Source organism: Amphibalanus amphitrite, unplaced genomic scaffold (assembly GCF_019059575.1).
Source record: "Amphibalanus amphitrite isolate SeventyFive unplaced genomic scaffold, NRLGWU_Aamphi_draft 000676F_arrow, whole genome shotgun sequence".
Taxonomy (NCBI): domain Eukaryota; kingdom Metazoa; phylum Arthropoda; class Thecostraca; order Balanomorpha; family Balanidae; genus Amphibalanus; species Amphibalanus amphitrite.
The window spans coordinates 94,185-110,107 of NW_024882170.1; the positions used below are offsets into that span (position 1 = coordinate 94,185).

Genomic DNA, 15,923 nt, shown 5'->3' on the forward strand with positions numbered 1-15,923 from the left:
CCTCACTGCCCGGTTGGCAGCCCGGTTATTAGCTCTTGCAGTTCGAAAACACTCATCGCAGATCGGATTGCTAGCGTAGTGGGTCATGCGCCCTGTGCCCTTAAACTCGTGTAAATTTACTTAAAGTAAACCTTTGCTTTTTGTGACACCTGACTACATGCCACTCTGAATATTTTTATCTTTAATAAATGATTTGTAGGGAAGATACCACTGGATCCAATGTGCATTTATGTAGAAGCTTCGCATTTCGAGCTCCCATATTTTCCATCGAATCTCCGGCTCTGCTATCTGAGTCCACTGACATGGAGCTACATCGGTTCTAAATGACCCTTAGAAGTCACGATAGCCAGAAATATTCCACTCGCGGATCCCTATCCTTTGCAGTCCTCTATCGTATACCAGTATACACTATACACTCAGTCCCTCCAAGTTCCACGCCCCTAAAGTTGAACAGACGGCAGGCGAGCGCGAGCCGTACTTATTCTCAATGTGAACGGAAGGCCGCCTTTACCCGTCGGCAGTGGCGACTGCGGTCACGCTATTGGAAGTCGTGGGACGACACTTCCGAGTATGGTCACGCTCCAATAGCCGGGGGATCAGACGGCTGGGGACTTCTGTCGCCGAAGAGAATGGGTTCCGGGATCCATCGAGAGATGGAAACTAAATGGGCGGGGCTGAGGTCAACTGGCCTGGCAACAACCACATAAAAGGACGGCTAAAGACGGTAACTAAAGACGGTCAAACAATCCAAGTGTTACTATGTAGCATGTGTGCTGTCTACTCTGCGTGTAGGTTAACCCGCGCCCCGCTGGGGGGGGGCAGAATCTGCCCCCCCTCCCGTTTTTCGCCAATAACTTCTAAACGCGTTACGCCAGCGACGCCAAACTTTCAGTACCTTATCATACATCAATTTGACACGTTCCCTGAAAATTTGAGCGAAATCCGTCGGAAAATTTTTGAGAAATCGACGTTTTAGTGACGTCATGTTCGCCATTTTCGCCTAAAAAACGGCAAAATTTCAAACGCCGCTAACATCTTCATTTTTAAAGGAATCAAGACGTAACAAAAAAGGTTATACGTGATTCTACTTTGTCTATCAAATGGCTATCTCGGTTTTTTGAAAATTTTGGATTTTGGCCAAAATTTTTCCAAAAAACTGACTTTTTTGGGAAAATAGTTATAAAATCCAAAATATTGAGTTTATCGAAAAAACCGGAATATATGTCAAAGAAGTGGTCTATGTGCACCTACATACCAATTTTTAGAAGAATCGGTTCAAAAATGTGGGAGTTATTCAAAATTTTATGACGTCACGACACACAAAAATTTTGAAAAATGATTTTTTTGGAAGTTCTAGACCTCGTACGGAAACAAAAATAGCACCATTCGATTCGCCGTGAAAAACTGCATCGGATAGACACCTTTTTAGGCCTTAACAACCAACTTCAAAATTTGACCTTACTTGACCTGACCTTGACCTGACCTCGACCTGAAATTCACCCAGAGGTGGTCCATATCACTTATTGAGTGTGCCTATTGAATTCCATAAGTAAAATGACCCATAAAACATGTGTCGCACATGCCCTTTTCTATATTTTGTTTTTGGTGACCTGACCTGACCTGACCTGACCTTGACCTTGACCTTTGAATGACATTGTGTGCAACGAATATTGTCTTGGTAGTCTAAGAACACGTTTTGGGCAATCAGTCTCAGTCCATTCTTCGGCAACTACGGTGCAAGGCCGATACTGTAGAAACTTGCATTTTGTACCCTTGACCTGACCTTGACCTGACCTCTGACCTACTTAAGCAAAAAAATTTGGGCTCTTAAGATCCGCCTTGTTGAGAGCTTTCGATTGCCGTTTTCCCCGTCTTTCTACGACCATCGGTTCGGAAGTTAGACAGGGGGGGCAGAATCTGCCCCCCCCCAGCAGGGCGCGTATGGCTGAATAGCCCAGCGGGGCGCGGGTTAAGAAAAGATCGATTTGTGAAAGGGATGTGGACGGTTTGGTCCCAATTGGATGGGGATACTGAAGACTGACTGAAGAAGAGGTTCTTTAGGTCCTGTAAAGAGACGCATCATGCCACTCAGATAAAGTTCATGAGTGTGAGCTCCCGCGTATCTGAGTGAGCGTGTGAACTTTGAACACGTCTGCCCACGCCAGTTTGACTGGAGCGCGCGTGTGAAGAGGGATCAGCGGCGCCGGAGGGTCACGGCGCTGATCGATCCACTCCTCACGTGCCCCGCGCGCGGCGTCCCATCCTCCACTGACCGGCGCGCTATCGACTCGCCGTCGACAGCCTCTCTGCGGCTCTCAGTGTGGGCGCGCCGCTCGCGCCGGACGGCAGCATGGGTCACCCGGAGACTCTCCCCTCTCCGGCGCGCCGGCAGCGACGGCTCTCCGCCGCCACCGACTTCGCCGTCACCTTCTTCGTAGCCACCCTGCTCACCACCTGCGCCTGGAAGTCGATCTGGATCCTGCTGGACGCGGCCGTGTTCCCGAACGCGGCGCGCCCGTCGGCATGGACCTCGTTCACTATCGGCGCCGTAGTGGTTTACATGCAGACCTTTATGCGCGATCGGCTGCAGCTGTATTTCTTCCGCGGCAGTGCCGGCGCGGCGCGGCGCCTGGCCGCGCGCGGGGTGGTCGTGTGCCTCTGGATCGGAGTGGTGTCTCTGTGGCGTGGCGTGTTCCTCCTGATGGACACCGACTCGGGCCTCTCGTGGTTCTCCTACGGCATGTTCGCCGTCGCCGGGTTCGTCGTGTTGGCCAAGCTGCGCTTCCTGAACACGTGTGTGGCGCTGCCACTCGGCGTGGATGTGGACCTGCCCAAGACGTTCTTCAGTTTCGAGTCGCCATTGGATACAACGGTGAGAATAGCGGGTTGATGGGCTATGGGTTACTGACTATAATCCGATTTCCGAAACATACCTATCGAGGGCGCAATTGTTCAAATATTCAAACCTAACTGAGCGACTGTTCACTGTTCAGGCTCAAGCTTATCGTTTTGATCAGGCGTAAGACTGTGTAAGCCGAAAGGCTAGCTAATCCTGGGCATCCTTGTGTTTAAAGTGCCTTGTGCTATCAAATAACAGCATTCCACAGTTATCCGCGATCATCTACTGAAGACATTCCATTTGATGACACCACCCGGCCTCAGCGCAACCGCTGATTGTTTGACACTTTAGAGCATGTGTGATACCGCTGATAAGCTCGTTTCCTCTTTTTGTCGTTCCTCAATCCTCAAGTGTCCTTTCTGTCCGTTTTATTTATTTGTTTGTTTGTTCGCTTGTTTATTAGTGTCCGTTTGTCCGTTGTTAAACAAATTAACAAGCCATCGCAATTTTAATAAGACAGACTCCTTTCATGTTGAGCCACTAGCCCGCTAATCCTTAGCGTAGTTTTTATTAGCCGTTTTCACGACGGCCATCTGGTACACATTTGGTGCACATTTGGTGCAGATTAGGTGCAAATTTGGTCAAATTAGGTTCAGTGTATCTCTTAGAAGCTATCAGCTAGGGTTGCACTAAAGGCTTATATGCCTCCTTTGTCATATTATCAGAGAGTATCATCGATTACACTGACATAAATTCATAAAATGAAGATATTTGCTGTAAAAGAGATGAGGTGCAGATTTGGTCAAATTAGGTGCATTTGCCGGATAGCCCGTCGTGAAAACGGCTATTATGTATCCTTTATTATGTATTTTTATGTATCTGTCCGTCTGTCCATCTGTCCATCTGTCCGCTTTTCCGTCTGTCCGTCTGTCCGCCCCTCTATCCGTCTATCCGTCTGCCTGTTTGTCCGTCTATACGTCTATATGCATGTCCATCTTTCCGTCTGTATGGTTGTCCGTTTATCAATCAGTCCGTTCGTCCGTCTGCCCGCCTATCCTTGTATTCGTCTATCGGTCTGTCCGTTTGTCCGTTTGGCCGTCTTCACGCTTGTCTGCTTGTACCTTTTATCCGTTTTTCCGCCTGTCCCTTTGTCTGTTTATCTATATGTTTGTTTGTTCGCTTGTCCGTTTGTTCGTTTGCCCGTAATTAAACAAATTAAGAGATCATCGCAATTTAATAAGAACATAATTTGTGCAAATTAGAATCATTCAGATCACAGCCAATTGTTAAATGACCTCGATTGCAATGCGGCATCGTTGTAGTCCTACAGTGATTTCGTAGTGATTCTTCAGTGATTTCGTAACACTTCGTAATGGCTTGATAGTTGATACTTGATAAAGTGGCGACAAGCGTCAAAATGACCTAAATGGTCGACAAACACTGTACTAAGGCAGGGCAGTCTCACATGCCATGACATTAATTAGGTTAGGTTCTTCGAAACACTTCCGGCTTTAAAACTTGTATTGCCGATTGTATCGTCCTGCCTCGTGTCTGTTTCGAGAGCTTCCCTCCTCGCCTGTTCTCTAATCTCTGAGCAGCCCTCATTGATCGAAGCCGTAGCGTGTCGAATCGAAGTCGTAGCGTGTCCATTGCGTGTCTTTACAGAGCCGTGAGCCCGAGGTTGCGGACGGAGTGGTTCGGATTACAAGTGGTGCAGCTGAAACCGATTTCCGAAAATAAAGACAAGGGCCGGCTGTCGAACGATTCTTGCTTGACGTGTCATACTTGCGTGTCTGCGATTAAATAAACTTTATAGATAGTGCAGGAGTCTTTTGGAATTTTAGCAAGCAAATTTGAATGCGCAACATTTCCAATTTTTGATAATTTCAACTAACTAATGCAACGCCATGCCATGGATGAACCGATGGTTCAAATGGCATAATTGATATGCTACTTCTAATATGCACTTTTCGTCTTGGCGAAAGGTTTCAACGTCAATTTTAATCTAACCACAGGGCCTTTTTCGTTCTTTTCATTTTGGGCTTCGTGTCATTTCATCAAGATTGATGTGCTGAGGGCACGCCCAGACATGCCACAGTATACCACCACAAAACGACGGAGACACCGTTTCACTGTGAAATGAGACGCCGTATCCAGCAGTGGGCCTGTCCCCGGGGCGCCCTTCCATTCCGTCTACCGAATTAAACTAGACCTGGGAGCAGGTCAAGGCGGCCAGAATATAGAAACAGAATGGAACGGTCGGTCCCGCTCAGGATATTAAACCTGGAGAGATGCCGTATAATGAGTGCTCTTTATCCCACACATTCAGTTACGTTTTTGTCGCAACATTTATGTTACAATCAATGTGAGCTTCCTTCATTCTTCCTTTATTTTATGTAGTTTACTCTTTAAGCCTGTCATCTGCCTTTTTCTAACGCTGTCGTCTGAATCTGCACGATGTATCAATAGATAACAAGTCCTCTTTCGCTGCTGTTTGCTACTTCATGGCTTCACCATGGGCAATGCAGAGGAGGAATATGCATTTTGTATAATGTGCATGGCGATTACCTATCCAACATCACCTACCGCACGTTCGGCAGCTGTCGGACGACTACCACCTGCGCACGATGGACGCGTTCCTGAGCGTGGTGCTCACCTGTATCAGCACCTTCCTGTGGCGCGGACTGTGGGGGTTCTTCGACAAGATCGTCCTGCCCGGCGACCCGCCCGTCTCCACGGCCATCTCACTGGTATGTCGAAGACGCCGTAGAAGCTACTTTTATTTCGTAGCTTAACCACTTCCACTAACGACTTGACGCTTTTGGGAGTTGTTACCTCGCGAATATATATTTTACTGTGAAGTCCTCACCAGGCTTGTTAAAGTTTGTCTTAGTGTTAGGACTTACTAGAAGTGAGGCGCTCCCGCTAAGCTGGGTGTTTCATCAAGCTCAAATCGCCCTACTCAACACCCACCTGCAGAGAGTTTAATCTTGTCCCCGAATTCCCATCGGCAAGCCATTTTACATACCACGTATCACTTGTACATAAAAACGGAAATCCGTCTAACCCTCCCCTCCCTTCCATCTCAGGGTGTGGGTTTCGTGGTGTGCGCGCTGAGCTACGCCATCCAGTGGCCGGTGGTGCGGTGGTACCGCCTGCTGCCCTTCGTGCCGGCGCTGACCGCCCACGACCTCCTGGCCCTGTTCGGACTGACGGGCGTCATCAACGTCTGGCGCGGCGTCTTCCTCTTCTTTGACGTCATCCTTCCCGGTGAGCCGATCTGAGTGAAGTCTGCGCGAAATCGACTGGTCTCATGTCACCAGTGTGAGGTCATGGCTGTGGCCGACTCGACCGCTGGGACGTTTTATTCTTAGCTGGCTATGTGAAACATATATAATTTATCTTGTTGCATGACTACCAAGTAATCTGTTGGTGACTGTTATCATGGAAACTGTTCCGTAATCCAATGTTTGCAAGTCGCAACACATTGGCAATAAGTTCATTTGTAAGCGTAAGCTCATGAAGCTTTGATAACTCATCGGTTCAATCAGCTCCTCCGAAACCTTCAACAATATCGTGAAGGTTTCTGAAGTGAAGTGACTGTTCGTCCCGTTGCTCCCCCCCCCCCCCCGCTGCAGCTGACATGGAGCCTTCGCTGCGGCTCGGCTCGGCTGCCGCGGTCTCGGTGGCCTCCGTGCTGCTGCTGATGCTGTTCAGGATGTCGAAGAACCTGCTTCTCTGCGGCGTTCAGCGCGACCTCATCGGCCCCCTACCCTTCAACTGTAGGTGTTTGTCACGTCTGCTGCAGGTGGGTGCCGGTGGCTTTGGGGCGAGCTGCATCCGACATGATATCTTGAAGTTTCGATTGTTTAGCTTTTCTTCAAAACTATTTCACTGTGCGAAGCTTCATCACATATTTAGATTGATGTCTGTCTTGAGTAGTTTGAGCAGCGCATGGAAACGTATTACATACACCAAAATATGACGTGATGCACCATCGAGCCAATTATGCCATCCGCATAGAAGGTGACTCGGTATACCTGCGCATGAATCGCATGGCATCTCATAAAGGCTGCCACAGTCGGGCGTCAGAGCAATAGACATTGTGCAATAGACATTGTGCAATGTGCGCGTGAACCTAGGATTGAATAGCCGAGATCCAAACACCAAGCTACACGTATGCTTAGCATTCTCGGCTGTGGCCTGTGACGATATACTTCCCGTCAGGTTTAGATAATAAAAGCACATTGGGCCTTGCACAGGAGCACGCTGTAAGTACAGTTTGTATGCTGATACGTTAACCCGCGCCCTGCTGGGGGGGGGGTGTTTGAACACCCCCCTTGTGGTTTTTCGCGAATATCTCAAAAACGGCGGCGCTCCGCGCCGCCGTTTCTGGTACACCTTATCATACATCAATTCTACACATGTTGTGAAAATTTCAGACCAAGGTCATTCAAGGTCAGGTCACCAGGTCACTTGAAGTGACCTCACCTCATAAAAAGTTTCAATGTCTGTCATAGCTACACCGAGTGACCGATCGCTTTGAAACTTTCAGCGATTGTTTTGTACATGCTATTGCTCTTAGCGATTGCTAAGAGCAATAGCATGTACAAAATGTATATCTCAGAATTTTGATATCGATGACCTAAGGTCAGGTCAATTTTGCGACCTCCCCATTATAAGTCAATGGGAGAAAATTGAAATGCGCCTCTTTTGGACGAAAGACATTATAAACACTCCGAAACACCGAAGTACAAGTGGTTTAGACACACTGAACATGAAAATGGTGTCCGTGACCCTTGTTTGTGCCCTGAGGTCATCTTAGGTCACGAATGGTATCTAACAGTTTTTCGCAAAAAACTTTTGATAGAGGCATGCTAGAGCGATGAAAACGCCTTATATGTGTTCAGCTCGACTATACGGATCGACTGATATGCAACATGACCCTTTCCGGTCAGGTCATGACCTTGACCTGAGGTCAAATTTTCAAGTTGACCTTTCAAGGTCAAGTTATAGTTCATTCGATGCGTCTTGACGAGAGGAACACGATGCCGGTAAAAGTAAGCTCGTACAAGGCTTGGGTCAAAAGTTATTGCAGAAAAAACTGTTTCCGAAAAAAATCGGCTATTTTTGCAGTTTTTGCCCCCTGCAGGCAAAACCGTTGACGTCAGGTCAAATCTGAGAGAATTACTCAGAAAGGGCGTTAATAGGGCTATCGAATGCACTTTTCCGCGGCGCTGTAGCTCTATTGGTTCCCGAGTTATGCGTTAGCTTCTTGGAAATTTTCGACATTCGACCTGGAAATCGGCGAAATTTTGCCTTCAATGACCTCTGGTGACCTGACCTTTGACCTGACCAAAAAATTGACCGAAGTGATTTTGTCATTATTTTTTACGCTCTTTCGAACGCCGCCTTCCGCGTATCGCTACGTGGCCCAGGAGCCGAGTTACAAGGGGGGGGGGTGTTCAAACACCCCCCCCAGCAGGGCGTGGAAATCCAGGACCCCCAGCCGGGCGCGGGTTAATTATATAGAAAAGCTTTCGTCTGGGCTGCTTTTGCTCGTGATGGGCTCTTTGCTTTACCTATCTGTGCATTGTCATGTGTGTGTTTGTGTAGGTGGTGTCCGTGTGTATGTTACGTCTGATTCGTGTTTGTGTGTAAATCTGTGAATGGAAATATGAGTCCACCGAACAACACGAAATTGTCAATGCTCTATTCTTCAAAACATTACCACGTCTCACTTGTGGCACGGTCAAAATATCGCCGATGGAAAACCCAATGAGTCAAAGTGTTATATATTATGCTCGATATTAGATAAGCTGTGTATAAGTTTTGGTTTACCTACGACAAATTATTCATTTGAGCGTTCTCTTGTTGTAGTCATGAGCTGTAACCACGAAGTCACAAATAGTCACGAGTCACGAGTGGTCACGAAGAGCACCTCCGTGCACAACCACGGCGACCTTCCGGACGCCAGCGTCGACATGGTGATTGGTGGACAATTATGGCGCTCGATAATAGCTGTGCTGGCCTTGATTACATGGTACGGGACCGATCAGACGAAAACAACGCAGCAGCGACTGCATTGTGACAGAATTGCTTGCATTATTGCACAGCAGTGATGAGTACAGAAAGACCATCACGGGCATGGACAAAATACACAATCTTCAAAATGATTTATAAGGACAGCATTTGGTTAGAGGGCATTTGATTAAATAACTGAAATCAGAAATCTACACTGTAAAAAATATTGACTAGCCCCTCGTCAAATGATTCTCAACGCTAAATGTCGGGGGTACAGACTAGTTTTGCATCCTACTTTTGACACACGCTGCGAGCCCCTGGCTTGTTTTGTGTTCGTCAGATGACAGTTACCAGGTGTCGGTTAGTTTTTACCACGTCCCAAAAATAGCTGGAGCGTTTCTGCCTTGTTTTGGAAGCAGGTCCTCGTTAATGCTGTGTATGATAACAAAGTACCTAGTAACAATAATAACGAAAAACAATGTCAAAACGAGGGCGGCTTGTTTAGTGACGATGTTCAAAAGAAGCATCGTCTTGTTCCTACTTAACGAATGAAGCTCAAACTAGGTCAAAACTAGGGGCCCAACTAGGCCCTAATCAACCCATAGTCAGATGACCAGCAGATCCTACGCCGCCCAATCCAGTCATCGAATTTGCCAGCGAATTCGTTTGAAGACCATCATATTATTAAATATCGGTGGTCTTCAAACGAAATCCCTTACCAGTTTGATGACGAATTCATCTGGCCCATTCCAAAAACGCTCAAGATAAAATGAAAGTGCATTTCTGAAATAATGTGCTTTCTTGCAATGCACCTTTCGTATATCAAGCGAACCTTTCACTTCCAGCGCCCGTTTACAGTTATCAATCGAATCAGAAGCATGCACATACCTATCGATAGATCTGAACCTAAGAACACAGAAGACATGTTGTAGAGTACCTGCCTGAGCCTATGCAGTGGAGCCCGTGAGCCGCCCAAACCGCAGCTGCCTCATGAACTTGATGATAGGTCTGAACCTCAGATTGGCCAGAGCTTGGCCGTCAATAACCAGCTTATTTATATCCACAGTTGTAGTGACTTTGGGTTTGGAATTTGCCAAACCTAAGTTTTGATTACCAAGAGAAGTTTTGTACTTCTTGCACTTGCCTTTTCTTCATAACTTTGGCGGAAATCGTCGTAGTGAAACTTCAGTGTTCCGTTAGCTGTCGGTTCTTGAGAGGGTTGGCCAGGCCGGACACCGGGGGCGGCTCCACAACTTTCGAAAAATTAAACCTAAGTCCTATTGCACTGCATGGAGAGCAATTCATTTAAAATCGCTCTTGCCCCCCCCCCCTCGACAACTTTGCAAACGTCTCTGCGCGATTTGGTTGAGAATAATGGCTTATGGCAAGTTATTGAATCAGAACGTCGATCACTGCAGGTCATATATCGGCAGGCAATTCTTCATAACTAGACACTGCACAAATGGAAACGATACAGGTTTGCCCAGTGATAAACACTCGCACTTCACAGACGCGCACACCCCTGACCGAACGCGGCACGGCAGACCGCAACTGGCGCCGGGAAGCCGGGAACGCATTAAGTGAAGGATTCACAGGTGCGCAACTTTACTGCGAACAATAAAAACCTACCGCAAACGATTAAAAAAAAAGTTTTAGAGCAATCGGAAATACAAATGTACCTATTGACTAGTAGAAATAAAATTGTCATTCACCTTCCAAATAACCCAACAATTTATTTGCCGTAAAAAGTGTCTGGAAATGGAAAGTTGCAAACATGATTCAGCAAGTAGGGAAACGCAGCAGCTACCTGGCGAATAATCTCAGGCTGGTTTAGTGACGAGTGCATTGCTACGGCTTGTTCCTCGCCCTTCACAGATTACTATGACAAAACTACCCCTAGTATTTTGATCATCCTGTGGCTGGCTTTCACCTAATAATTTGATGAGGGTCTTCCTCGTTTCGGATTGAGGCGAAAACAAACGTCAAACAACCTTGATAGTTAATTCAGCACTTCAAAACAAAGGTACACCTTAGGGTATCATTACAATACCGGATCATAACGATCTGGATAGTTCTCAGCCTGTAAGCTAACTAAGCGGTAACTAGTCAAGTGGTAGGTACCGGAAGCATTGACAACCTGGTGACTGTTTCGAGACCCTTGTTTTGACACATAGGTCGTCAATATTTTTTACAGTGTACACTGGAAAAGTTGAGGTCAGAGTCAAACAATCATTTATTGCTAGCTTACATTCCCTCTCTTCGCTATGCTATATTATATAATGTTTTTCTTTATTGTAGGTATTGTAGGTAAATTCGCACAATATAATGTTATGCCCCATTGACTTATACTTCCTATGGGGAGATAATACGGTTACGCCATTTTTTACATAATTGCGCAAAAACTGAGCTATGTTCACATTTCACACGCATCCCAATTTTTCAGTGCTGGTGCGATTAAAGTATGGCGTTTTCTTAATGCTAAGATACAAAACGTCACTAGGTGCGATGGGGATCGTTATCGGTTATCACTGGGCGGTTATCAAATTAATCTTTGTCGGTAACAGGCATTGGTAAAATCCTTTTTGAAAGGATTGCATTCCCAATCCACATTCCTAGTGCCGAAGTGGATTGCATTCCTACCCGCAATCCCCTTTTTCACTTGGATTGAGATCAAATCCGCAATCCTTTTTTGCAATCCTTTTGTATTATTATGTGCACTAGTGGGTCTGGGGGTGGGAGGGGGGCATAGGGCCGTGCCTCCATCCCCAAATCACCCATTTCTAGTACCTAGTCTTGCGAGTAATTCCTATCTAAGGCACAGGTATTTTATGGGAAATATTTTTTGCCTCAAACACCCCCACATTGAAACCTCTACCCAACCAGTGTTTTATGTTTTTGAAACTCGCCCTCAAATACGTAACTTTGCCCTTCCTATGTAGTTCATCAGCGTATATTATTTTGAGCGTTTAAATTAAAAGCGTTTAAATTATTTCAAGTTTAGATGTAAAGCCTCCTCTTTCAAGTTTAGATGTCCTCCCCGTGGCCTAGTGGATAAGGCGTCCGTCTCCTAACTCGGTGGCAGCGAGTTCGCGGCCGGGAAGCTCCACGTCGTTTGACCCGCGTTCCTATATTAAGCCAGCTGGCAACTGGCGAGAGAGGGCCACCCTAGACCCGGGAGGACCGTGCCGCCATCTACCTGCGGCACGTTAAACTTTCGATCCAAATTATCACCGGTGAACCGGGCGCGGGCAAGGTGGGGTGGTGGGTCCGTGGTGTCATTCGCAACAAGCTCTGCTTAGCGGGGCACCCGGGCCCATAGCCACCCATTCATCCATTCGGACAAAATTTCTGAAAAAAAGCTCCTAATAGCAAAGTACATTAAGCCGATGAAGCCGATCTAATAATTTTCAATCGCAACAAACCATTTCAAAGCACTAATCAAACACAATCCGGATTGGATTGCAAAAAATGGAAGTATGATGCAATCCAATCCGCAATCAAATCCTGTTTTTTGGAATGGATTTCAAATCCAGGTGCAGTCCACCAAAAAGGAATGCAATCAGGATTTTGCAATCCTGCAATCACAATCCTACCGATGCCTGGTCGGTAATCATTGGTGCTTGACATAAGCCGGATAAAACACATTCAAGTGGACGTTATGACGACATGGCATCGACATTTACGGCTGTGTCTTACTTCACTCTCCTCTCTGGACATAGGGAGCGCATTGTGTCGTCTCCGTTGTCTGCTGTACACACTTGAAACGAGATAACCACGCAGGGCTACCCGACTCAGACGCTTTCGTTGGTTTATCAGGATTGTCCTTGGCAAACATCAACTAGCTTATGACACAAACTTCTCACATTTATATCAAGGTTTACGAAGCGATCGGGAGAATCGTTCAAATGATGTTTTTCGTCGTATTTCTCTGCTACTTACTGCAGCCATGAAAAGAGAATAGAAATCGATCACGACGTCTCAGGCAATCAGAGCCGGCACGCAGCCTATTCCTCTGCCAGATTACGGAGTAGTACGACGGTCTGAGGAAAGATTCCCAGCCTGACTACATATGGTCGATCATGACAGAGTCCAAATGGATGCAGAGAAAAATTGCAATAAAATGTTAAGCTACACTAAATTCCCAAATTTTGCATGCAGTACTGCTGAGGCTTCTTAAACTGTTTTGCATGTGTGTTTAATTTGGAACTGGTTTGCATGCAATGATGCGTGACATGATTTTTTTTTTGTATGTACGTACATCTATGCCCTATTGATATATCATTGCAACTGTATATTTCGTTCGTTGCAGTTCTGTCTTTTGTCAATGCGGCTTTATATGATGGCAACACAAACCTTAATATTAAAAGAATATGTGTAACAAGCCCTGTTATGTGGATTTGCGTACCATTTTATTTGTAATTGTCCCTGTATTTTAACGGGTAATGTCATACTTAATGTGATTTTATTTCTTGACTTTATTGATTTGATATTGATATGATTTTATTTCTAAACATGAACCCCGGCGCTATTCTAATTTGTCTAAACAAGTCATTGGTTTATTTTCTCAGGACTTATTGGCGCCGCCGCTGTCCGTTTGTTGCCTCAGCCCGTCGTCCAAACAATGCATGCTGACGTGACCTTATCGCCGGCAGGCCAAGTCGTTAATCAGCTATGTGGCTCCGAAGCCGACAGCGAGACCGATACCGATTCCCGGTCAGATGTTCGTCCACATCCCGAGAGATATTGACGGAAAGCCGGAGACGCTCATCTGAGGGATGGCACACCCGGCCGAGCGACAACTCATCTGAAAATGCACTCGTCTCAGGTGGTACTCCCTTGAGAATGAATTCGTCCGACGACCGGGCGGCTCATGTAAGAGGTACTCGGCTGATGAGGCTCGCACCTGAAGGTGCTTTCTGGGAACCGACCTGGCCCGATTTTCTTCTGAGCGAGAAGTAAGTGTTATGGGAAGGTATATAAAGATCCGGCTTATTAACAGTTCCCTGAGGAGCGAGGCTACGCGAGACCTCCGGAACGATCTTAGTGTGTGGAGGAGTAGGAGAAACTTTGGGAAGAAGGTAATCCTGTGCGTCTTTAATGGTTTTGGCACAGCATCCCGAATCGTCCCGCGCAGACAGGAGGGCCTCAGTGATAAATATGTGCTAGTTTTATGTGTGGCTTACCTTTATTTTCTTCGAACATACATTTAAACTGAAATGATGTTTAGGGCTCAATTTATTGTACAGAAACGGTTTAAGACACTTCTTTTAACATAACACTGTTCAAATGGTGTACTGCAGACTAAACTCAGCGAATATAAGCTGTATGCATGCATGTTACGCATACATATAGTTACAACCTACAACGGTGCTAAGAAACATACCTACCTATTCTTTGAAGTCGCTTTTCCATGCTTCAAATTTGTTTTTGTAAATAAATACCTACGGCGGGATTCATAAACAACAATACAAAAGGCCTGCCATGAATAATGAAACCCAGGTTCATCGCTGATTTTAAAATATAAATGTAAATATGTATGCTTTTTAATGTTTAAGCGGTGCTAAAATGTGTTAGCACCTACACGGCTGAACCGACGTGGGAAATGTCACGTCATGAATTGGTGCATTCGTAAGATGAATGAGTGCATCTTTGAAGTGTGTGTAATGAGATGATATATTTTTATAGCACATAGAGCTTATGCGTCAGGTTTGTGGGTAATTTTGTGAACATATTTATTTACTTGATGTAATAGTAGGATGACGCAGCCTGTGTTGCACCGTTCACGAGCAAGTGCAGCACTTATTACGAATCTGACGGGCATTTAGACGTGCCTTTACGAGTATCGCAAAATGCAATATGACCCGCGTGAAAACCACTTGTCCCGCGCAATTGTTCCGCGAACCAAACTCATAAACATAAACCTCTGCTTCTGCATGCCGAATAAATATTGATAGATGCGATCTGAATTAGGAAACACTGCTTTCAATTATCCCTTGTGAAAGCACGTCGCTTGCAGCTGTAACTTGTTGCTGAACTATGCAACGATACCAATGTACACTGTAGTGTACACTGTACACATCTGATGTATATTGTATAGCATATAGTTACGTATGTAAGTACAGAGGCCTCTTGCACCAAACTACCTAGCTAGGTAAAATCGAAAAACCGGTTTCAGAATAAGCTAATCTAACGGTGGTAAATTTGTTTGCAATAGCCCAATGCATAATCATACATGTGCTTGCTAAATTTTGCACGCAAATTGTTACATTTGAGACTTGGACTGGGTATACGATGCAAAATAATCCAAGCATTGGTGCAAGAGGATTTTGGTGCAAGAGGCCTCAGGTGAGATCAAATCTGCAAGTGATTTATTTCATTGTGATGACGCTTAGACAGTTGTACTCTTAGTGTAGAAAATAATGATAACTTGGTGTGCTTGTAAGCCGTATGTTTTTTGATCGATGTGTCAAATAATAATTGCTCGTAATTGTCTTGACCTAGAGGCGGGTTTTCGCAAACTTCCGTGTATTTACACGCCGTTGTTATAGTCACCGGTTGTTGTGAAACGTTTCGTAATTTATGTGCAGTACTGAAGCAATACAATAAAATACTGGTCCATACGGAATGCAAATACAAAATAACACATACCAAACACATAGGCACATGTCAAAAGATGGCTTATTCGTCCGAGGATTCTCAGGTCTGAATAAGGACACTAATTTTGTTTTCTTCAGCACATTCATTGGAAGACATTTATTAGACATTAGACTGGACATTAGGACATTTACTAAGAGATGCGTTTATTAGCGTTCTAGTGTTATTAACCACAGCATTGTTAACCACAACGCATTATTAGGAATAGGAGATTGCCTACGTTGCAAACAAATGGTAAATAGCTAGCAGAAATAATAAAAATATTGTCTCTAAGTAGGTATGTTCGCAGGCAATGATTCATAGGTGCCAATCTTTATTTTACTAAAGCGGATCGCGGAAAAAGGAATATGGGTATATGGATCTCATTTCAGGAGGTTGTCAACGAGATTGCATAGCATACATAGGG

At 45.5% G+C, this 15,923-nt stretch overlaps 1 protein-coding gene across 2 annotated transcripts; it reads left to right on the plus strand.

Annotated features, from left to right (window-relative positions):
• The first annotated feature begins 2,323 nt into the window (after window positions 1–2,323).
• LOC122364426 lies at window positions 2,324–15,521 on the plus strand. Of its 2 annotated transcripts, none has more exons than XM_043334782.1 (5): window positions 2,324–2,872; window positions 5,440–5,589; window positions 5,929–6,109; window positions 6,478–6,621; window positions 13,516–15,521. In XM_043334782.1, the coding sequence occupies exons 1-5, from the start codon at window positions 2,351–2,353 to the stop codon at window positions 13,608–13,610; spliced, it is 1,092 nt and encodes a 363-aa protein (XP_043190717.1). In that variant the 5' UTR covers window positions 2,324–2,350; the 3' UTR covers window positions 13,611–15,521. The 2 variants fall into 2 exon arrangements, with proteins under 2 accessions (XP_043190717.1, XP_043190715.1); XM_043334780.1 differs by having other exon boundaries at window positions 2,333–2,872; window positions 6,478–6,647.
• The last annotated feature ends 402 nt before the right edge of the window (window positions 15,522–15,923 follow it).